This window comes from Callorhinus ursinus, unplaced genomic scaffold, assembly GCF_003265705.2.
Source record: "Callorhinus ursinus isolate GAN/ISIS: 27379988/994484 unplaced genomic scaffold, GSC_fseal_2.0 scaffold3, whole genome shotgun sequence".
NCBI lineage: Eukaryota > Metazoa > Chordata > Mammalia > Carnivora > Otariidae > Callorhinus > Callorhinus ursinus.
Window position 1 is genome coordinate 13,838,638 of NW_027397065.1, and position 23,987 is coordinate 13,862,624.

At 38.1% G+C, this 23,987-nt stretch overlaps 1 protein-coding gene across 6 annotated transcripts in view; it reads left to right on the top strand.

Annotated features, from left to right (window-relative positions):
* ERAP2 (endoplasmic reticulum aminopeptidase 2) overlaps positions 1–23,987 on the top strand; it is a 42,917-nt gene that overhangs the window by 1,535 nt on the left and 17,395 nt on the right. For 5 of the 6 annotated variants that reach the window (XM_025866832.2, XM_025866831.2, XM_025866829.2 and 2 more), the window contains 11 exons: positions 1,051–1,133; positions 2,150–2,844; positions 6,468–6,606; positions 10,454–10,588; positions 12,192–12,312; positions 14,608–14,762; positions 17,579–17,692; positions 18,539–18,670; positions 18,914–19,045; positions 21,841–21,906; positions 23,150–23,325. In XM_025866832.2, the coding sequence (XP_025722617.1) occupies positions 2,291–2,844; positions 6,468–6,606; positions 10,454–10,588; positions 12,192–12,312; positions 14,608–14,762; positions 17,579–17,692; positions 18,539–18,670; positions 18,914–19,045; positions 21,841–21,906; positions 23,150–23,325 (1,724 nt within the window). In that variant the 5' untranslated portion in view covers positions 1,051–1,133; positions 2,150–2,290. The remainder of the gene's footprint in view (positions 1–1,050; positions 1,134–2,149; positions 2,845–6,467; positions 6,607–10,453; positions 10,589–12,191; positions 12,313–14,607; positions 14,763–17,578; positions 17,693–18,538; positions 18,671–18,913; positions 19,046–21,840; positions 21,907–23,149; positions 23,326–23,987) is intronic. The other variant, XM_025866833.2, reaches the window with a different exon arrangement.

The window sequence follows — 23,987 nt, forward strand, 5'->3', positions numbered from 1 at the left end:
TTTTCAAACATTTTCATTTTTCAAACATTCAAGAAATTTAAGCAAATAGACCAATTACGGTTTTGTGTGTCACAGGTTCTTGGAACACTGAGATTTGGTAGCCATAAATTTTTTTCAGATTTATTTATTTGAGAGAGAGAGAAGAGAGAAAGAGCACCCAGGAGGAGGGGCAGAGGAAGAGGAAGAGAGAATCTCCAGCAGACCTCCACTGAGCGTGGAGCCTGATGTGGGACTCAATCTCAAGACCCCGAGATCATGACCTGAGCTGAAACCAAGAGTTAGACACTCAACAGACTGAACCACCCAGGCGCCCCAGCCATAATTTAATGCTTATCTGAAAAAGATAGAAGTGTCATTATTTTTTTAATTAATAAAATCTTCCCCAGGTTTATTGAGATATAACTGACATTGTAACTGTGTAAATTTAAAGGGTACAACACCTTGGGCGCCTGGGTGGCTCAGTCAGTTAAGCATCTGCCTTTGGCTTAGGTCATGATCTCAGGGTCCAAGGATGGAGCTCTGCATTAGGCTCCACACTCAGCGGGGAGCCTGCTTCTCCCTCTCCCTCTGCTGCTCCTCCTGCTTTTGCTCTCTATGTCTCGGTCAAATAAATAAATAAATAAATAAATAAATAAATAAATAAAATCTTTAAAAAAAAGGTAAAGTGTACAACACCTTGATTTGATACATTTATATATTGCAAAATGACTACCTCCATAGCATTAGCTAACACCTCCATCCCATTTCATAATTACCACTTCTTTTTTGTGGTGAGAAAGTTACGAATCTACTCTTTTGTGAGGACATTGAGAATCTATTCAACATTCAAGTGCAAGATACAGTATGATTATCTGTAATCACCATGCTGTACATTAGATCCCTAGAACTTGTTAAATCTTCCAGTTGGAAGTTTGTACCCATTTCCCCCACTGCACAACTCCTGGTAACTGCCACTCCACTGTGTTTCTCTGAGTTCACCTTTTTTAGATTTCACACATACATGATATATAGTATTTATTTGTCTCTCTCTGTCTGACTTATTTCACTTAGCATGATGTCCTCAAGTTCCACCCATGTTATTGCAAATGGCAGGATTTCCTTCTATCTCATGGCCGAATAACATCCCATTGCAGGTATGTATACCACATCACCTTTATTTGTTCATCCATTGATGGACCCTTAAGTTGTTTCCTTATCTTGGCTTTGAAATGTCTTATTTTACCATTCTTCTTCTTGTTCCTTTAACAATACCTGCTTGTCTGCAGTAATATTACAAATTGGAAAATTAAAGTAACTGTTGGGATAATTAATTCTAAAGAGCTTGCTAATGAAAAAAAAAAGAAAGGAAACCATTCATGGGCTGAGTTGGAGCTGGGAGGAGGTAAGTAGAGGCAGGTGGCAGGGTGAGAGTCAGAGTTGAATCACCTAAACTAATGGTATTGTTTGTCCTAACTTTATATTTTGTAATTTTACCCTTCTAATAAGAAAAAAATCATCTTAGTTCTATTTAGAGGCAGTAAATTCAGTTTGATTTAATTGCATTTTCAAAGGTAGCCTAAGATGAAGAACACCAAAACAATTTTTTAAATATTCTCATTAAGAATATTATAAACTCAATTTTATTTCTATAGCTTTGGTATATTGGAAATATACCTTGACCAGCATCCTTTCCACCAACAGCCATAGAATAAAACCATTCAGATGATGTTATTCATTGAAAGAGGTGAAGTTCAATGCCATTAATAATTAAACTGGGATCCAAAGAATATAGTTTCTTTGTGACTCAAAACAAAATAGAAACCACCTGTGCAGCTTATTTTCGGGTGTCCAGGATACAGCCAGAATGATGTAGCCAAATGTTAAAAACATTTAACATGCAATGAATTTACATACCTGCCTGATGTTCATTGCATAGGAATGCAGAGGGAATTCTATACGTGCAATTTTAAGGCAGAGTCCTTTCATTTGGCCTCTACAGGATTTTTTTGTAATAACCAAATAATAGCTCAATTTCCATTTTATGGTGTGGTTATTTGGCTTGATTCTATGAAAGCAGGTTTTCTCCATTCATATATATACTTTTATTTTTTAAAGATTTATTAATTGAATTCTTTTTCTACATGCTACGAATGTTTTTTCTTCCTTCTAGATCAAATCCACTTATTGAAATATATCATTCAGAACCTGTGTGATGTAACTGGAGCTGGTACAGTGCTGTAGAGAATTATGAGACTTAGCCTGGATATTAATTTGTCTTCTGGAGAATAGATTTAGTATCCATTCTTCTGCAATGGCTAATCCATGCAGAAAACTGCTATTTAATATTTACATGGGATTTTACTGCTCAACCATCATGCCCAAAATGTGCATTTGTTCTCAACTTTCAATGTCATCTACTGATCCATTCAATAAGGACCCTGGGGCTTTCCCTGTAGCCACCAATGGGGAACCATTTCCTTGGAACAAGCTAAGGCTCCCCACCATGGTAATTCCCCTCCACTATGACCTTTTGGTCCATCCAAATCTCACCTCGTTGGACTTCGTTGGTTCTGAGAAGATTGAAGTCTTGGTTAGAGATGCCACTCAATATATCATTTTGCACAGCAAAGACCTTGAAGTCATGAATGTCATCCTTCAATCAGAGGAAGATTTGAGATACAGGAAACCAGGAAAAAAGCTGAATGTTTTGAGTTACCCTGCTCATCAACAAATTGCACTGTTGGTTCCAGAGAAACTAATGGCTGATTTGAGATACTCTGTGGCTATCAACTTCCAGGCCAAGTTAGCCAATGGTTTTGAAGGGTTTTATAAAAGCACATACAGAACTCGTGGTGGTAAAACAAGGTAAGACATCGCTCTAGCTGTATAGTCTTTTGTGATACTTTCCTTATGGGTTACATCTCTTTGCCAGGAGCACATTTCAGCAGTCATTTATGAAAAGCTCAATAAACCATGGAAACTTAGAAGGAGAAGCTCTGCTATTTCTTAAGGAAATTTCAGTCAAGATGAGAACACAGAATGCTGAGGCATAAACAACTAGAGGGAGAATGACTAGGAGAAGAGAGCAGCATGTGACTGTGTTGAGACAGGTATGTTGTTGTGCTAGGGGGAAGGATGGTCATGACACAGAAAGCTGAGATACAGAAGACTTCTCAAAGGAGGTGAGTCTTGATCTGAGACCAGAAGGAAATGCAAGTAAGATTTGGGTTGAGAGAAAGGAAGTGAAAGTATGTATACATTACCCAAGAAACAGCATGACTCAAATCCAGGAGGTGGGAACAAGTCTGTTTGGAGAATTGAGAAATATGATCAATTTAATGAGCTCCCATTTATTGAGCACTTGCTAAGTGCCAGGCACTGTTCTAGGCATTGAATGTACGGTGGTAAGATATGTGGGAAGAGACAACCAGGTCAAAAAAATAAATTGAATGGACAAGGTAAATGATAAATGCTATGAAGGAAATAAAATGAGGTGTTGAAGTAGAAAGAAAGTGTAGCTGGGGATTGGAACTCATTGATCTAAGTGGTCAGGAGAGTCCTTGCCAAGGAGATGCATTTAAACTGAAAATAATATTATTTGAAAAAAGGAGAAAATCATGAGGACATCTTTGGATAGAGTATCTCCAGACAAGGGAACAGCAAGTGCGAGGGTTCTGAGGTTGGGCTGACTGACTAGCATGGCTTGAGGACAGTGACAAAGGAGGTAAGTAGAGTAGAAAACGGTCAGATCAGGCAAAGACTTTGAGCCTCTTGTACGGAGTTTAGGCTTTTCCTCCAGTGCAGTGGGAATTCATCAGGAGGTTCTGATCTGATGTATGCTCCATAAAGCTCGAGTGTATGTTGTGAGTACGTTACAGAGAGGAGGACACAGAGGACAGTCACATGTTGTTAGTGAGACGTTGATGATAAATTCCCTATCAATGACCACTTAGGAGGTCATTGCAGTGGTGCGGGCAAGAAATGAGGGTGGCTTGGGCCAGGCTAGTGGCAGTGCTTATGGAGTGAAGTGACTGAACGTGGCATTTGTTTTGGAGGGTAAAACAGACAGAATTTTCTGACAGATATGTGAAAAATTAGAGAAAGCGAGGAATCAGTGATTCTTCATAGAGTGGATGCTTCGGTTGTCCAGGGCCAGGGTCCATCTGGGAGGGTTTCAGCGCTTTCCCACTTTTGATCTGTGACACTCAACTGTCAGAGAAACCTAGGTACAATGGTCTAACCACATGAGGGGGCCACTATTTTCTCATGCAACAAGAAGTCTAGAAACAGGACAGGCCAGGTTTGCTACAGCACTCTTCAGTGCTATCCAGGACCCAGGCCGCCTCTATCTTTCTGCTCAGCACCCTTGGCATATGGCTTTCCTCCTAATACAAAATGATTTCTGCACCCCTAGGCATCAAGTTCACATTGTAGGCAGGAAGAAGGGGGAAGTGAGGGGAGAGAAAAAGGTAAAAAGAAACATTCCAGCTTAGGGTTTTACAAAGTTTTCCCACCCAATGAATTCAGTCAGGCCAGAATGAGTTGCAAGGGACTCTGAGAGGTGATTCTTCTATCTGGACACATTGTCTTCTTGAGTAAAATCAGGATTCCACTGGAATTAAAGAAGGGGAATGAGTAGGTGACTTAAGCAATGTCTGCTACGTATCTCTTCTTTCCCACCTTAGGTGATCTCACTACCCTCTGAGGACTCATGTGCCCCCTGCCCCCAGTCCCCAGTGGTCTGTAGGAGAGCACTTCCCCAAGCCCATGTCTTTGCACCTCCCCTTGGGACACTTCTCTCATTGCAGCCTCAATTCTTATGGGTCTGTTCTCAGCCAGCAGAGTACTAGATAGGGAATTTATCATCAACTTCTCACTAAGAACATGTGACCAGTCATGGCTTTTTTTTCATTTTCTCAAGTGACAAAGACTCCACCGCAAGGAAATACTTCTTAAGGATATAATTTTGGGAGATGTGGGAAACTGGAGAGGGAGATTTTTTTCTTTGAGTAAAGCTGGAGGACTTTTCAACACGTCTCCCATAACTAACTTCAGGCTATTTCTGACTCTTCTTGTGATTAAATCGTTCTCTTCATCCTCAGTTACATAGTAGATCTAACACATAGGATGATTTGCAGCACAGTGTCAATAGACTCATGGATCTCTTTCTTTCTCTTCCTCCCTCCCTCTCTCTCTCAAACACACACACACACACACACACACACACACACACACACACACATAACCTAAAATATAAAAATAATCCAGTCAACAATAGTTCTTTGAGAAGCAAGAAGTCACTACTTTACATGCAGAGCGAAAATTAATTGCGCAAGTAGCAGAAAAAAATATTAAACTTTTTGCTTTCCTACTGTAAACAAAATTTCACATTTGTGAAAAATTATTCCAGGTATGTGGAATTCCTTTATACTTGTAGTAGCTGCTACCAAATCCAAATAAAGCCTGAAGTTCCAAGCAAATCAAATCGTTCCAATCCCCAGCCTCATTTTCCAATCTATATTATAAAAACAAAGTAAATTGACATAATTACCTGACAGCCCCTCTTTTTTCCCTCCTGGCCCTTCTCACCCTTTATCTGACTCTAGAGATTTTTTTATTCTCCCCTCCTTCTCCAATAAAAGTCTGCACTCCAGGTTTGTTTCTTAATTGAAGCTTTAAGTCCAAAGAATAAATCTGTAATTATACAATTTCAGGCATTATCAAGGTGATGGGGTGTAGAGATTTGTCAGAATATCTATGTACCTATTATAGTCTCAGGACTGGAGCTACTTTGCTGGCAAGCAGAGAAAGCTAGAAGTTCCTGGGAGTTAGGTCCCCCAGGGGGCACAAAATTTGAAATCCTAGCTCCGGGGATCACTTAAAGGTGTAATTTCCATTCCAGAACTCCCCAGAGATCAGACTGAAGCTGGATCCAGCCTGGCTTTTTCTTCTATCCCACCCTGCTCCTTTCACTCTTTCCCTACCTCCTTAATATCTCCTGGAGGCATGTTTTTAATAAAGCAGGGTCTGCTTTCTGAGAACACAACCTAAGACATCACTCACATTCACAAGTATTCAAATATCCGACTGAAGCCTCCTCCTGAGAGATGGTACTTAACTACTAATATCCGAGTCAGTTTTGGCATCAAATTGACTGGGCATACCTATCTCATTTAGTAGCTAAGGAACCTGGTAAGGTTACTCAGATTTTCTGAGTCTCAATATCCTTGCCTACTATAAGTATGAAAGAAATCATAGAAGCAGAGTGCCCAGCACTGTGCATTATTCATGATTGGCAGGTACTAAACAAAATTTTACCCCTGTTTTATTTAAAAAGACATCCAGATTCACTAAGATTAAAGTTTGAGAAGTTCGAGAAGTCAAATATATCACCTCCAGGTTTGATAAGCTGTGTTCTGAAGGTATAGTTCATTTCTTTTCTTGATTTCACTTGTAAAATTCTGGCCGGTGGTTTCTTCATTTCACAGAATAGTTGCAGTAACGGATTTTGAGCCAACTGAAGCCCGGATGGCTTTCCCTTGCTTTGATGAACCATTGTTTAAAGCCAACTTTTCCATCAAGATAAGAAGAGAAAGTGGACACATTGCACTCTCCAACATGCCAAAGGTATTGTCACTTGCAGAAACTTTGAGGGAATCATTCTCAAGTTGAGCCTTGGTCTTTGTTGTATTTTTTTTTAACATTTCTTGTTTTCAAGATTTAAGCCATTAATTTGTTTTCTCCATCTACATATTATATAATAACCCCAATCCTTCTAGATTTTAACATCATTCTGGCCGGGGCATTGTTATACCAGAAGTTTAAAAAAAAAAACAACGTGATTTATATTTGATTTGTATTCATATGGAAACAATGTTCTTTTTCAGTCTGTGTTACTTGGCCAATGATGAAATTCAAAACCACCCAGAGCAACGCTTCTCAAACTTTAATGTTGAGATGAATCATCTGAGGATCTTGTTAAAATTTAGATTCTGATTCGGCTTGGCACCAGTGAGGCTCAAAGTTCTGCCTTTTTAACAAACACTCGGGTGATACCACTGCTGCTGGTCCAGACTCCACATGTAGAGTGGGAAGGATCTAGAGAACCCTGCTTGGGCTCCACCTTGGAAATTCTGCTCTAGTGGTCTCTGATGAAACTTAGAAGTCCCTCCCTTTTTTTTTTTAAGTTCCATGGATAATTCTTAAAATTATCTATGAAAATCATCTATGGTAGTTATACACTTTTTTAACTGAAAGAGACATTTGAACCCTTTATTTGCACTCAAAATTCAGAGACTCTGAAAGATACCATTGACCGCAGGCCTCATTTGATATTTCCTCACTAATGATGTGCTTGCCATTTGTGATGTTGGACAAAATAGAAAATATTTCCCAATTGCCACTTGGAAAGTGAGAAAAAATAGAGGCTCTTCTGATCGTGCTTCAGCAAAATGAGCAGCCCAGAAAGCAGCTGGGCCATCATAAGCCAGCAAGGGGCCCTACCCCATTTTTCTCTCTGCCTTCCACAGTGATCAGCCTCTATGGCTGAAGGAGAGAAATGAGTCGATAACACGAGACACTGAATTTCCCTAGATTTCTGTTTCATGCTGGTAAAGGTATTTGCTCTGATATATTGGCAGAGCAGATCAACGGGAAAAGTGACAATGCTCTACGTGACACACATCCTAGTTTTTCCTTGATCACCCAGACAGCAATTCAATTAGCCTACTCATTTCCGGGTAAAAATGATCCTCTACTTGAACTCCAAGTCTGCTTTCTAACTGTACGTTCATTTAAGGGCAGTTCAGTCTCTTTCCCAGCAGCTTTTTATTAATGTCATTTTTCATATGAATAATCATGGAGGGTAAAGTAAAAATATAATTATTTTAAAGCCTTTTCATTAATATGTGATACAAACATAATTGTGGTTTCATTATATTAGAATTTAAATTTTTTTAAAGATTTTTATTTATTTATTTGACAGAGAGAGAGACAGCAAGAGAAGGAACACAAGCAGGGGGAGTGGGAGAGGGAGAAGCAGACTCCCCGCTGAGCAGGGAGCCCGATGCGGGGCTCGATCCCAGGGCCCTGGGATCATGACCTGAGCCGAAGGCAGACGCTTAACCAACTGAGCGACCCAGTTACCCCAGAATTTAATTTTTTTTATCTTTAGAAATCTCCAGCAACTTCTCATATTTAAGACAAATTAGTGCATATTTTAAAAATATTTTATACAATCCTTGAATATTTGCATTGCCTCAACTGACTTGTCCAGTTCTCTGGATCATACCTTTCCAGCAAATACTGGCTTCACTGTCTGCTTCTCACTGACATGCCCAACCCAGGATTTTGTGGTTGGCCAAAAAAGGACAATTGAAGTCATTCTACAATCTTACTCTCTGGACAATTGCTGCAACAATTAAGCTGGGCTATGGATTGGTGAGAAGAAGCAACACATATTAAGTTCTCAATCTGCTCAGTTAAGAATATAAGATTTAAGGGAAGTGAGGGAGTCAGACAAGTACTAGTGGAGGCAGCATATCTTTGGGACATTTCTTTGTCCCCTCCATTCCTTGAAGGAACACACACCTGCGGGTGATACTTGCTATGTAAGGAAAGTCTGGCCAATATTGAGAAACTGCTAAATCCTTGTCTAGCAACAAGTGTTCTGTACTTGGAGATTACATCATCATCCTGGAAGACTGTGCACTAACACCCCATGCACTTCCATTTAAGGCAATGTTAATCTACATGGTTCACTCCAGGTTCCAGAATAAAACCCAGCCTCGATGTGCTACATCTTCATCGGGGGCGGGGCGGGGGGAGAAATCAGAGGGAACGCCCATCCGTCTCCTAACCACTCCTGCCACCAGTGTCTAGTGTCAGAGACTCTCGTCCCCCCAGTGTCCCACAGCCTTCCTCCTCCTCCCTTCTCTCCTCTAACACACTTGACTAACTGTTTTTTTTACTGAGTTTGGTCATAAGATTACTGTCATAATGCCCTCTCTCCGGCCTCTACCATAATCCTCGCCTCTGGTAGAAGTATGTGCTCATAGAATTCTGGTTGAATCAGATCCCTAAAAAAAAGAGATTGTTGTTCTACAGAATTAACTTGTAGGAGATATATATATATATATATATATAGGACTGTGTGTATATATATATATACATATATATACATATATATATGTGACATATATATACATATATATATGTGTGTATATATGTATATATATATATATATATGTGTGTCACAGTCCTATATATACTGCCACCTTTCTTAAAGTATTTGGTCAGTGTCTTCTGCTTTATTAAAACTTAGGACCTCATTTTTTTATAGAATTCTCTAGAATCAAATACTGTAGAATTAAATAGCACAAACATTTGTCATTTAAGTAGGCTAGGCAGTTTCTGGTAATACTTCAAGCTATTTTCTCTTGCCAAAGCAAACTGCAATCTTATCCAAATAGATAAAACATGTTTGACAATCCCTGGTTAGTGCTGTTGCAAGCCTGATGCCTTGAAAGGGATGTTGGGAGGGGAAAGCTAGTCTAAGGAGTTGTTACCAATTTGAAGAAAGTGGTATTTTCAGATTACTGGATCTGTATCCATTCAGTATTTTGGGGCATTGTACCATGGTGGAAACCATCTCTGGGACAAGCTATCCTGAGCAAATGAAGATAGAATTTGGTAATTACTCAGTGAGTTTGATAGATGTGGCTGACCAGTCTGTAGGCTTAAAACTTCTTACTTCTTCCATAGATAGGCAGGAGCTTAAATTACTAATGACCTCCTTGGCCTGCCTCCTTTCATTGCTGAATCAATGAAGCAAAGATAAAATAAGACTATGACTCAAGCTGTCACACAGCGAGTGAAAGAATGAGCAATGTCTTTGGAGTCACACGGTCACATCCACATCTTGGTCTTCCTGTGGAACTAGCCATGTGATCTTGGGCAGTTCAGTTAATATTTCTGAGACTCTCTTTCCTTACCTGTGAAATAACACATACCTCACACATAAATAATAAGAGGACTAAAAGATAATGAAAATTATCTCAAATAGTTTTGCATCCCATTTCCTTCTGCAACAGAGATCTTTTATATAACAAACAAAGGGAAAGGAGACATTCTTTGATATTTTTGCTTAGAAGTGCAGAACTTGAATTTATGCCAGTGTTGGAGATTACTGCATTTCAAGAAAGTAGAAACATCTAAAATATTTTTATGCTTTCAAGCAACAAAATAAGATTTGGCATCATTTTGGGATCTCAAAAGTGGTACATGATGTCTTAGAGGAAGTCTAGGGATAAAAGAAAAAAAGGGAGGAGAGGTCACAGAATATTATGACAGGCCATTGATCTCCTATAATGTCACCAAGTGGCCTTCAAAGTGTCAGGACCTTCACCAACTTAAATCATAGGCATTGTTGTAAAATATTTCAATTTTCAAATACTATTTTTTTCCCTTCCTGTAGGTTAAGACAATTGAACTTGAAGGAGGCCTCTTAGAAGATCATTTTGAAACTACGGTAAAAATGAGTACATACCTTGTAGCTTACATAGTTTGTGATTTCAACTCTGTGAGTGGTACCACCTCCTCAGGAGTCAAGGTAAGACTGGGTTCTAATTTTATACACTGTCCTGAGAGCAACGAGCTTTTATTTTCTTACACTTTTTTTTCTTGTTATCAAAGTATCATGCTTATTTCACAAAATAAGCAAAAAATAAAGTAAATTACTCATAAATCCCACCATCAAGATATAATTACTGATAATATTAGTGTAAGTTTTCAAGTATTTTCTGTATGTATGTCAGTATATGAGAGTGTATGCAATAACTGTGTGTGCCTTTTACAAAATAATCTTTAAGATTATTTAACTCTATTTTCACCATAATATGCCATAAGAACTGAATGCCATTGAATTTTTCTGTAATATTTTTATAACACATTTTATGGAACATTGTACATTGTTAATAATTGCTTAGTGTTATGCTGCATGGAAGTACCAAAAAAAATTTTAATCAGCATCTTATTTTAGGACATTCACATTGTTTCCAATTGTTTTCTATAACTTTTTTCCCTCAATGAGAGGTACTTCATACTTTCTAGAGTCCTCATTATTTTAAAAAATTTACAATACCCAATGGGTATCTTACAGAGTTTTGCAAATATCAGTAGAGACATCATCATCATCTCCTTACCCTGAAGAACCAAATATAGACAAACAAACATTCAAAGAACCCTAAAATTATGCTCATGAAAAACAGCTATAAAATGGCTATTTCAATTTATATACATATTATACTTACGGATATGTAGATATATGTTATGACCAATGCATCTAGATACATAACACAGCAGCTCTGCACCCAGATTCTGCATAGGTAATAGACATATGAGAGGCCTCATGGTACTTAACTTCAGGAGGGCATATTCCAGTCAGCTTCCTGGGTTTTACATCCCAGCTCTGACTTGGAGCAAGTTAGTTAATTTCCATGTGTTTCCATCTTTTCATAAGGTTGTTGAGAGGATTCAATTAGATTTCACATGTACATATTTAGCACTGTGCCTGAAAAACCATCAAAAATGGTAACTATTAATATATCCTTCCTATAAAAGTTCTGAGGGACTTCAGGTAATTCAGAGCATGAAAGCAGATCATAAAATGAAAGTAGTACCATACCTGAAACCCAATAAAAGTGGAATGTAATTTTATTTTTTTCCATTCAGTGTTATATACTTGTGGGGGAGTAAAGGAACATTTTGGGGGATTTTTGAGTTTAAAGTCAACTAGATGAGAAGGTAGATCCAATAAATTTTGAAGGCTTTCCAACTCATACACTTATGTTTTATCTGACTTGTGCTGGTGAACACAATTCTGGAAGACTGACCCTCAAGTGCTAGAATGCATGATAGTGATGAGCTCAAGTGGGCTCTCATGATATAGTGGATTCATATAGCTTGAAATTTACAGATTAGCACCTAGGGAATGGGTTATAACAGGAGACACAGGGTTGTTTATAATTTTTAAGACTGATTTTTGCTTAATACTTTACGGAACATCTTATCCCAATCAAAAACATGCTTAATTGTATTACAGTAATATCTTGAAAAATGTAGTCTACCTTTCTTTGAGCGAGGGTTGTTAGGAATGGAATTGTGCCAAGGATTTGTGACATTCAAAGACCACTTCTTCTGATCAACATTTCCAGGTGTCCGTCTATGCAACCCCAGATAAATGGAGTCAAACACATTATGCTTTGGAAGCATCATTAAAGCTACTTGATTTTTATGAAAATTACTTTGATATCAACTATCCACTCCCCAAACTGGGTAGGTTCAAATTCCATGTCATTGTATTTATTTTTGCTTATAGACCTTGCTTTGATTTTTTTTTGTCTTTATATGTGATTTAAATGAGTACTGAAGAGGTTCAGTTAGCCCAGGAAGCAATAATTTGTACCTCAGAGATGGTTCTTGAGTGTAGAAAAAAAGTATTTATGAGAAGTCTGAGTAGTGTGGATCATTTTATTCTTTTATTAGGTTCACATTAAAATAGCTGCCTCACATGTTAGATTTAATTGGATGAATTTTCCAGAGCATACAACTTGTTTCTATGCCATATTTATACAAGACCAGCAATCTTTTATAAAATTTGCCGAAGATTTACGTAAATGGCTGAAAATTGTCCCTCTGTTTATAGTGCATTTGAAGTTGGAAGATAAGAATGTGGCACAGATTTAAAAATAAAAGAAGACTTGGAGGAAATAGATGATTTGAATGTGATAGTAGTAGATCTTTACATAGGAAGATACACACAGTCTATCTTGGTTTTAATTTTCTATCTTAAAAAATAAAAGTTATGATTTTAATAATGTTGCAGAACACATCAAACCACGACTTCAGTTTCATAACATACGTAGATTGGTTTTTAGAATTTCTGACAGTGACAAATTTTTTTTTCCCTTGGGGACATTAAAACACACTCCTTGTCATGTCTTTGCTCCTCCTTACCCCCAAAGTCTGTGCCATTTTTCCTTAGAGGAGGTATAAGAGACCATCAAAAGACTTCTCCAGGGGCTTATTCTTATAGTTCCTAAGTCTCAGTGCTTTATTATAATGCATATTCTATATGCTTTTTAGTATAGATATACTAAATTTACCATAATCCATTGTCCTCTATGTCAAAAGTCAAGGAAAGATCTAATAACAACCATCAACAATCTTACGTTGCTCTGGAACAATGCAACCTTGAAGATCATATGAAATGTATTTTTTTTTAAGATTTTACTTATTTGAGAGAGAGAGAGCGCGTGTAGGCACAAACGGGGAGAGGCAGGGAGAGACAGAGGAAGGGGAAAGCAGACTCCCTGCTGAGCAGGGAGCCCGACGTGACACGGGTTCAATCCCAAGACCCTGGGATCATGACCTGAGCCCGAGGCAGACGCTTAACTGACTGAGCCACCCAGGTGCCCCTATGAAATGTATTTTAAAAAACTGAATAGAAGGGTGCAGTTTAGGAAAAATTAAACCAGATATAAGTATCTCTAATGACTATGGGAAATTATCCAACTAATATAAAATCATCAGTGCAATTTACAAAAGGAATTATTCCCACATTTGAAGTGCTAATGAATACTAATCTTTATTAGTGCTAATTTACTTTTGATTGTCTTATAAGTATTTGTTTTTATCCACTAGAATTAACCAGTATTAATTCCAGACAATGTAATCGCAAGCCAAGTGACTTCGTTCATTTCAACTTAAAAAATTTACCTTTCTTTTTGGTCAAACAGTACTTTTTCCAAAATGGCCTAGCAGAATAAAAAGTAAAAATTCCAAGATTAAATATTAGCCAGAAATTTTCTAACTTGCATGACATCAATGGCAAAAGGTATACATATACACACAGAGATAAAATCTAAATTAATATACAGTATATCTGAGTTGCTTAAAGATAATTAAATTTCACTTTTTTTCCCTCAAGGCTTTATTAAGAGGTAGAGAAAATATCAATGTTGAAAAGGAAATTGAGGTCAGAAATAATTGATGCCCATAGCTTTTTTCCTCTACTGCCTTAGAAAGGACACTTGCTCATAATAGGGGCCATACATTCTTAAATATTAATTGAAATATTGACAATAGAGATTGCTCCTAAAAGATGTTTTCCTGAAATTAAAATCCTATATTGTTCTCTTTTTTATAGAAATGAGTTCATTATATGTTTTGATGAATCTCAAACATACTAGAAGTTATTTGATACTTTTCAACATTTTTGAGTAGTATTAATATAAGATACAATATGAGTGTTTTTAAAGAAATCATTTTCTTAGCACTACTGCACCCAAGGTATTTGTTGAGTTTAGCACACTTAGAAACAAATGGTTAAATACCAACAGGTTACTTCAGCTACAACGAAAAGTGTATTGATATAATTAATGCTGCTTAATAATGGGTGCTGATTATTTTCAGTGCAACTACAAGACCCCACGTCAATGTTACAATAGTCTTGACCTTTTCAGAAAGTCTGCTTATGCATGAAAGGATCACAGTGTATTTGGGGGGAAGCAAATCCCATTTCTGGTGCACAAGCCATAATGATCAAATATGGTTGTTCTTATTTCTTAGATCTAATTGCCATTCCTGACTTTGAGTCTGGAGCCATGGAAAATTGGGGCCTCATCACATATAGAGAGACATCACTGCTCTTTGATACTAAGACTTCTTCTGCTTCTGATCAACTATGGGTCACCAAAGTCATAGCCCATGAACTAGCACACCAGGTACCTGACACTCATGACATTCTCTTAGTATCAATCCAAAAAGGCATTGTACAGGTCACCAGTGGGCTTCCTGAAACAACATAAAATTATATCCTCTTACCCTTAGAGGGGACCTTGGAGACTATCAAACCAAGCACAGTATGTCACATGTATGGAACCAAGCACAGTATGGAACATGTCATTATATGGCCATAGCGAGTACTTCAAGTCCAAGTACTCATGGGCTGCTGACCCTAGACACATTACCTAACTCTCTAAACTTCAATGTCTTCATCTATAAAATTAAATTAATAATTGTTCCTCCTTCTTGAAACTGCTGTGAAGAATTACAGGTAAGTGTCTGTGCCTGTCACACTCAATAAGTGTGAGTTATTAAGTGATGGCAGCAATGATCTCTGCTACTGCTATCATTTCCTGCAGGCTAAGATTTCCAAGGCCCATCTATCAACACTGTATTAGATGCAAATATGGTACTGTAAAACTAACTCTATAGATATCATAGACTATTTGCACTCTATTTCATTTCCAAAAATCCCTAGTAACACAGTGAATTATTAAGGGCCCCAGAAATTCTCTTTCGCCATGTAGACAAATATCATTTTATTGTACTTACTAGAAGCAAGTAATATCTTATTTTTCATTTTTAACTTTATCCTTTATCATTATTCTAATAATAAGTTGGATTTTATTTAAGCAGTGAACTAAGTGCCCAGTTACACAGGAACCATGCTCAGCACTGTACTCGAAGAACATATGTGTGGCTTCCTCTGGTTTAGAATCTCCCCACTGGCTCATTTCAGGGCTTTTGATCATTAGTCACTGGTAGCTCTAAAGCACTTGACTGAATCTGGGGATTTCTAATCTTTCTACTGAATGTTTATAGGGAAATTGTTGGAGAACTCTACCTCTGAGGCTCCTTTGGCCCTTCCTTTTATAGCTTCTCTTTCGTGGAGATGCAGAGTCTGGGGCTGAAGCAGCTGGCAGGAGTGGAACTTTTGTCTTGACTATTTTGTCTCCCCCATTGATCTCCATACGACCATTTATTCCAACAAAGACTCCCAAATGCCACCTGAGTGGGTCAGGAGTCCATAGCATGCCATTCCAGGTGCCCAAGATGAAGCCCTTCTCTACCTCTCCAACTTCATCTCTTACCAACACTGCAAGCTTTAGCTATCCTAGACTGTCTGCCATTTCTGAATGTGCCAGGTTGCGTTGCTCCTCTGTGCTTTTACTCCTGCTACTTAATCTGCCTAGAGCACACACTATTCCCAACATACCTGAGGGCCCTTTGCAAGACTCAAGAAACCAATCCTTTCCTAACTAATTTATGCACTCTCCCAGAAGAACTTATTTTTAAGTCCTGGAATCCTCTCTATCCCTTGTGCAGGCATTGGTCATAGCACCATAATGTCTTATTGCACTTATCTGTCTATCAGTTGACCTCCATCATTTGTATTGGGGCAGAGGCTGTATTATATACATCTTTATATTTCTAACATATGGCATGTTGCCAGGAATGTAGCAGGTTCTCAATAGATATTAATTGAATGAATGAATAAACCACTCTTATTAACTGGTGAAGTTACCAAAATTAGCTCAACTTGTATTTTTCATATTCATCACTTCTCAAAATAAGGAAACACCTCCCATCCTTTTTCACAGATGCCCTCAGGAAGATTGGTGCCCGCTTGTAAAATGATCTGAGGGTTGTCAGAAAAGAAAGAGCTAAACAGTTTCCAGAAGCTACACATCTAGCTATAACTATAAGAAATCTCTTTTGAATCTTAGAGTCTTTTTGTTTGATTTCCCATCCCTCTGGAGATTGCAACCCTGAAACAGATAAATTAGATGGATAATATTGGGCATATAGGCTAAATAAAATACAAAAGTACATGAAAAAGTAGTAATACTTAAAACCAGTGTTACAGATCAAATATAGGTTAAGGGTAAATTGCTATTTAGATTTCCTTTTGGCATCCTGTTAATTTTATTTATGTATATTTAAAATCTCAGAACTTTATTCACTTCAGTGTCCAGGTTAATCCCTGGAAGGAAGTCAGAGCAAAAGTTAGCAACTAAGTTCCCTCATCAGTAATACTATGTAGCCATCCGAGAGTCCTAGAATTCTTATGATTCTCTTAAGTACCTGCTACTTAATATAAAGAAGTGAATTCACCGAAGATATTTTGGCTTATATTTCTCCTAAGACCATCACCATAAATCAATGACAAGGTGAGATTGTACTTACCCCATAAAAGGTTTTATTTTCTTCCTTAATATTAAATCTAATAGATAGGAAATGTTGGGAGGGTAAAATGGAAGTTGGAGAGTTGGGAATTACAAGGACACAAAAGAAACAAAAGTAAAAAAAGAAGCAAAAATGTGGTGGTGAGAAGAGAAGGCAAAGAAATCAGTAGAAGGAAGTTGTACAGAGAAAAAAAGGTAACAGAGAGTGGAAAGTCCTTAACCACTGAAAGAAGGAAGTTAGCATCCATTGTATTTTTTGCTACAGTTAATAATTTTTTATGTTTGTTTAATTTCTTTTCTTAAGATTTATTTATTTATTTAAAAGAGAGAGAGAGAGAGAGAGAGAGAGAGAGAATGCGCATGAGCCGGGAGGAAAGGAAGAGGAAGAGAGAAAATCTTAAACAGACCCCCTGATGAGTGCAGAGCAGAGTGGAATGTGGGGCCCCAACTCACAACTCTGAGATTTTGACCTGAGCTGCAAATCACAAGTCCCATGTTCAACCAACTGAGCCACCCAGTTTCCCCGATATTTGTTTAATTTCTACTAACATTGAGTCTTTGCCTCCTAGTGGTTTGGCAACCTGGTTACAATGGAATGGTGGAATGATATTTGGCTCAATGAAGGTTTTGCAACATACATGGAACTCATCTCTGTTAATGCCACATATCCAGAGCTACAGTCTGTAAGTTTACAGTTTTGTATGTCATACCACATCACAATTCGGCCCATAACATAAATCTCTCAACCAAAAATCTATGGACAGAGAGCTCAGATAGCACAAATATACAGCTATATATGTGAGGTGAGAGGAAAGAAAATCACTGTCCATATACAATGATATAGGACAAGAGGGTGCCCGTGGCTAGAGATCCTGTGGAGATTTCTTGGCACGTCACCTGAAAATTAAGCATAATTGGGGCATGCTCCTCTAGAATTTTCAAAAGCCTATTCACTTCCCCAAAATGTATGAAAAGATTTTTTTCAAACATGTCTTTTTCTTTAGGCATAAAGAGTCTAACACTACCTATCAAGGTGGTTTGTAATGGTTACTTAGCTCTTTGGGGTAGGCATTTGGTCCAGTATGGTACAGACAGACATGGATTCAGAGACAGTATCTTTGTATTTGCTATGTGTTGAGTCCATGGTGTAATCCCAAAGCTTCATATATTCTCACTTGTAAAGTGCACACAGTGCATCTACTTTGCAGGGTGTTCACAGGAACACAGATGATAGATGTAAGGTCCTGGCACATAGCAAATGTTCACTAAATGGGAACCATTTTTTTTTTTCTGTATCCAAAGGCCTGGTACATGGTAAACATTCAAACAATGTATGAAGGAATGTTGGACTTATACCTTTATGAAGTAAAGAATGGGTGGCAGGGGAATATAGAAGGGGAAAGAAACTTACAATCAATTGTAAGAAATATTGTTTGACTACTTCTATGAATATCTTCCTAAGCCTACTGTGTTTTCTCTTGCTTTGAAAGTTTCAAATTGAAAGTGAAAAATTTTTTTTCCCTCTTTAGGATGATACTTTTTTGGATGTGTGTTTTGCAGTAATTAAAAAAGATTCATTAAATTCATCCCGTCCTATCTCCAATCAAGCAGAAACTCCTACTCAGATAGCGGAAATGTTTGATGCCGTTTCCTATAACAAGGTAGTAAATGCTGTGGGCAAGTGGGAGCTCTGCTTTCAGGAGAAATATAATGAGGCTTGTAAGATCAGCAGTTGAACTTAATTGGTTGCAGGTTACCGCCACTTGTTATATGTTTCTTGTATTTGATGTTCATTTTTCAGACATTACGCATGTTCCATAAGATTTAAGCTTCCTTTAAAAACAAATCATACAACCTTTTTCTTTATCTTCTTTTTTTGTTTGTTGTCTTTCTTTCTTTTTAAGGGAGCTTGTATTTTGAATATGCTCAAGGATTTTCTGAATGAGGAGAAATTCCACAAAGGAATTATTCACTACTTAAAGAGGTTCAGTTATGGAAATGCTAAAAATGATGATTTGTGGAGCAGTCTGTCAAATGTAAGTCATATATTGGGTAACAGAAACTGTTGTTGAGCCTAAAATGTAACAGGCTAATTATGAAGGTTTATAAATAGTTGTACTGTCAGCCAACCAATATCTATTCCACTTTCTACATTGTCAGGGTCCATAGAAGGCAGCACGTTCCTTTTTCCTCTGGCACCACACTAAACCAGGATGCCACCCATCCTGGGATAGTCACAGGCCTTTGATATCTGGTCTCCTTCTTTTTGGTTCCCTTCTATAGTTAACCTGATACTTTTATCTCCCCATTTTCCAAACTCTTTAATGACTTTGTAATTCCTGCCATGAATATCTAATCTTCCCTGCCCAAATTTTAAGGTTGAACTCTACCTTCTCAACTTTATTGTCCAGCATGTATTCTCCATTGCATGAGACACATCTTCTCCCTCATAGGAAGAAATCCTACTCAATCCTTATGTCATCATGTTTTTGTTTTGAGGGCCCTTGCTACCTGAAATGTACTTTTTTCTTGCCAACAATTCAATGCCACCCATCTTTTGAGTTCTAGCTGAGATTTTACCTCCTCCTTACAGACTACTCCACCCCTCAATGGTTTGCCTTTCTGCTCAATACCTAGAAGTGCATTTATGAATCTGTTCTACACAGTGACATTCTCTTTTATTAGTTTTTAATGGTTCAATAATAACAATGGTGAGAATAATAAAATTTGCTTAAGAACAAGAATCATATCTATTCTTTTTTTTAATGCCACAGCACCTAGCATTGTGATTAATAAACAATTAATTGTTAATTAGGGAACACTTGGTCTCTTTGTCTTTGGGATTCATGTAGTATAATAGGTAAAACAAAGAAAACATGCAGTCAACTCAGAGGATTCTAATAATTATTAAAATATTCTTGAATTTTCAACTGTGAGTAAAATAATCTTTCATAGAATTATTGGACTGGCAGGGCTCATACCGGTAGATAAACCCTAAGCCATTATAGACAGAAGGGGTCCTCTTTTCCTTATAAGCACTTATGGCCCGGGGACAGTCATGATATTGTTCAATATTTACATAGCACATAATAGTTTAAAAAGATATTTCAAGTGCATTATCTCATTTGATTTTTTTAATGCTCTTATAAAGTCTGAATTCTCGTGGTCTAATAATTTATGTGTGATTTTGTAGTCAAAGAAACAAAAGTCAAGTCATTAAACATTTTTTTAACGTAGCTCAAATCTTTTGTTCACATTTCTTGAAAATCATAAAAGGGACTGAAATACACAGTCCTTAGTACAACCTATATAAGTGCTCTTTATCCATTTCCATCACCTCCTGCTGACAATCTAGATGCTCTCTCTCCTGAGTCCTCCTAAACTTCTCAACAAGCCTCACATTGCTTTTCTCTCCCATTCCTCACTTTCCCCCTCTCCTTTGCTTTGTGTGTGTGTGTGTGTGTGTGTGTGTGTGTGTGTGTGTGTGTGTATGTAGACATTAACCTTGCCTTTCTTCAATAAGGAACAATCTTTGGTGTGCATAGTGGGTAGTGGGTATCGGGGGGATATTAAAGGAGAAATTTGGCCAACAATTGCAGGATTCTTTTAGGCCAACTGTGACTATTCCTATGTTAATTTTTGTCATATCATGCTTATTAGCCATCAAGAAGAAGGTAGGCATTCTTGCCCCATTTTTATAGGTGGGAAAAGTAATCCTGAGGGAGAGATTGGTGCCAAGCTTATAAATACACCATGCAAATGCTGGAACCAGTACTTGAGATCTATCTTCTGATTCCAAGTTCAGTATTTATTTTCTTAATTACATCACAGCTTCTTCCTAGTTATCAGGAAAGTCTCCCATCTAACCTTTCCCTAAAGGTCCTCAGGTCTAGTTGACCACTTTCTGATGCCAATTGAAACTGTGGTATGAAAATGATAAATTCCTGTAAATATCTTACTCAGCCCTGTGTCATGTAACATCATTTCTAATACATGTCAATAGCAAATTGGGGAATTAGAGGAATCCTTTGTTGTTATTTTTCATAAAATCATTTAAAAGCATTTGAGAGCCTTGGAAAGTGTGTGTGTTATTTTTCCATTTACAGTTCCCCTTAAGCTTTAAGTCTTAGTTATTTAAGGGTTGATTGACAAGTTGTTGATTTGCTTAGGTCTCATTTTAATTCTGAATTCAAAAGTTATTATTCTTTTTATATGCTACTGTGGTAGTCATTGGGAACGCCCAGGTAAGCAAAGGCATTCCCTCTCCCCAGTCAAGGGATTTATGATACGGTAGGAGAAGGTTAGTACTAGACACAGTTGCCTAAATGCTAAACAGGGGCATGAGTAGCATGCCCAATAAAAGAATAAAGTAGGGCCTTTCCCAGGGGAAAGAGAAGAAATGAAAGAAAAATTCAACAAACTAACTTTTAAAACAGCTATTCTACTACATTGTACTTCTTTAGAAAACTTGAAATATATGCATATATTTAATATATACACATATATAAATTTAATTGATCTAGATAGACATGGTAAGGAGCATAGCAATTCATGAAAATGAAAAAAAGGCATCTTTACAGTAACCATAGGAAAGCCACAAAAATTACTTTTTGTTTTATGTATGTAAGTAACTTTTGTGGATTTCCTATGGTCACTACAGAGATGCTTTTTTTTTTTTCCATTTTCATGAATTGCTATGCTCCATACCATGTCTGGATCAATTAAATTTTCATACAGCTATGCTATTAAATGTCTGCATTCATGTCTAATATGCATATTCAGCCAACTATCAGTACCCAAATGATGGTGTTCTTCAATTCTTGTTTTATAGAGTTGTCTAGGTGATTTTACATCTGGTGAATTTTGTTATTCTGATTCCAAGATGACAAGCAATACAGTAAGTATAAAGAAACTTATAGAGTAGAAGAGGTTTGGGGCATCACATGACCCAGAGTGAGTAGGTAGATGAGCCTAACTGTCCCTTTATTTTTTTTTAAAGACTTATTTATTTGAGAGAGAGAGAGAGAGAGAGTGTGTGCTAGAGTGGGGGGAGGGGCAGAGGGAGAGAATCTTCAAGCAGGCTCCCTATTCAGGGGGGAGACTGATGTGGGGCTCCATCCGATCCCCTGACCCATGGGATCATGACCTGAGCTGAAACCAAGAGTTGGACATTTAACTGACTGAGCCACCCAGGTGCCCCAACAACTGTCCCTTTAAAAAACTGGAAAGGAAGAGAGTTCCACAATTTTCCTTGAAACAAAGTTGACTGAAAAAGGAATGTTCAGGCCATTTAGGGGGATGATGCTGTTACTACTATATTTTTGTCGTTATAATTCAGCTTTCCCACAACCCCACTGCTAGCTAAAAATATCTCAGCTCAGAATTCCTCTGCGTGGTTAGTGCTGCATTGGCATCTTCCAGGCTCAGAAGGATGCCAAACCAAATATGTTAGGTTTGGAAATATAGTGAATGGTTTTCTTGAGGCCCCATCTTTTTGTTTACTTCTGGGAAGTTAGTGGAACACTTTAGTAGAGAAGAAAGAAAAGTCACCATGAAAGAAAAGGGGAACACTTTTTAAGAAGAGTCATGGTAATCCCATAAATTGTAGTTTTTAAAGGAAGATTCAGCATAATCCAGTGGTCAGAAATCCTTAACAGAAGCTAGGAAGCTAGAGGTTTTGTTCTCCGTTCAATAGACATGTATTGATATAATATAGTTCTTTTGGAATATTTAAAGCTCCCCTAAAGATAGACATTTCTCTCCTAAACACCTCCACTCCACTGTTCTTAGAATGGAGAGGTGGGTTTTTGTTTTTCCTGTTTTGTTTTTTTGTGGGTTTTTTTTTTGTTTGTTTTGTTTTGTGTTTGAAATGGAGCAGGAGGGAGGCTCCAGTCTCAAGCAAGGCCTTCCCCCGGGACTTTGCCGCCACATGTTAACCCTCTATCTGCCGCACACATCCCTCCTTCAGTTAACTTGCGGAGAGCTGCGCTAGGGCAGCCCTGCTCCAGCTCCAGCCCCAGCCCCGAAGTGACAGCGGGAAGCCTCCTCTCTTCCTCCTCAAGCCTTGTTTCTGGCATCCAAGGAGATCTGCGTTTCTGCTCTCCTCTGTCTCCAGTCACCAAAGTCACTTGTCATTTCAGCTCGCCTTCCTGGGGGAAAACGTGGAGGTCAAGGAGATGATGACGACGTGGACTCAGCAGAAAGGAATCCCCCTGGTGGTGGTTACACGAGAAGGGCGTTCCCTCAGGCTGCAGCAGGAGCGCTTCCTGAGCGGGGTTTTCAAAGAGGACCCTGAATGGAGGGCCCTGCAGGAGAGGTGGCTGCTTTTCTTCTGTTCGCCTGGGTTACTTCATCTCAGCTTGCTCCTTGTTCCATTAGCTTTCTTTCGGTTTCTCTGGCAACGTGGTGGATGCTCTTTCTACACAGGAATCAGAGGCCCGAACTAGCCTTGACAACAGACTTAAGGAGCTTTGGGCCGGCCCTGTTGGCCTTGCTGCGCAACGCAACTCTGTTCTTAGTAACTGCGCAGCAGCCGCTCAGCTCTGATGCAGAGCGCGGTCAGTTATATTTCTGTTGAAATATGTCCTGCTCTTTTCCATCCTAGATTTCTGGGGCCTCATAGTTGTGTGACTAGCGCATACCTAGAAAGTGTTACGATAGCTATACATCTTATCAGAAGAGAAAATATATCCCCTAGGCAGTGAATTACCTTCCTGTGAATCCTGTGAATTAAACCTCCTGTGGCCTTTTGTTTTTCAGTAACTGACTATAAACGGGATGTCTTAAAACATATGATGTGTCATGGTAATAACGAAAGTAAATCCAGTGAGCCGTACTATCATCTCGTTCACCAGCCTATCCCAAGAAGACGTGTTCAAGGCATTACTAAAATCAAGAAACACAACACTGTCCACATTTCTGGGATCTCTTAGTTCTATCCATGAGATGAAGGAGGACAATTTGAAATGAAATAATACA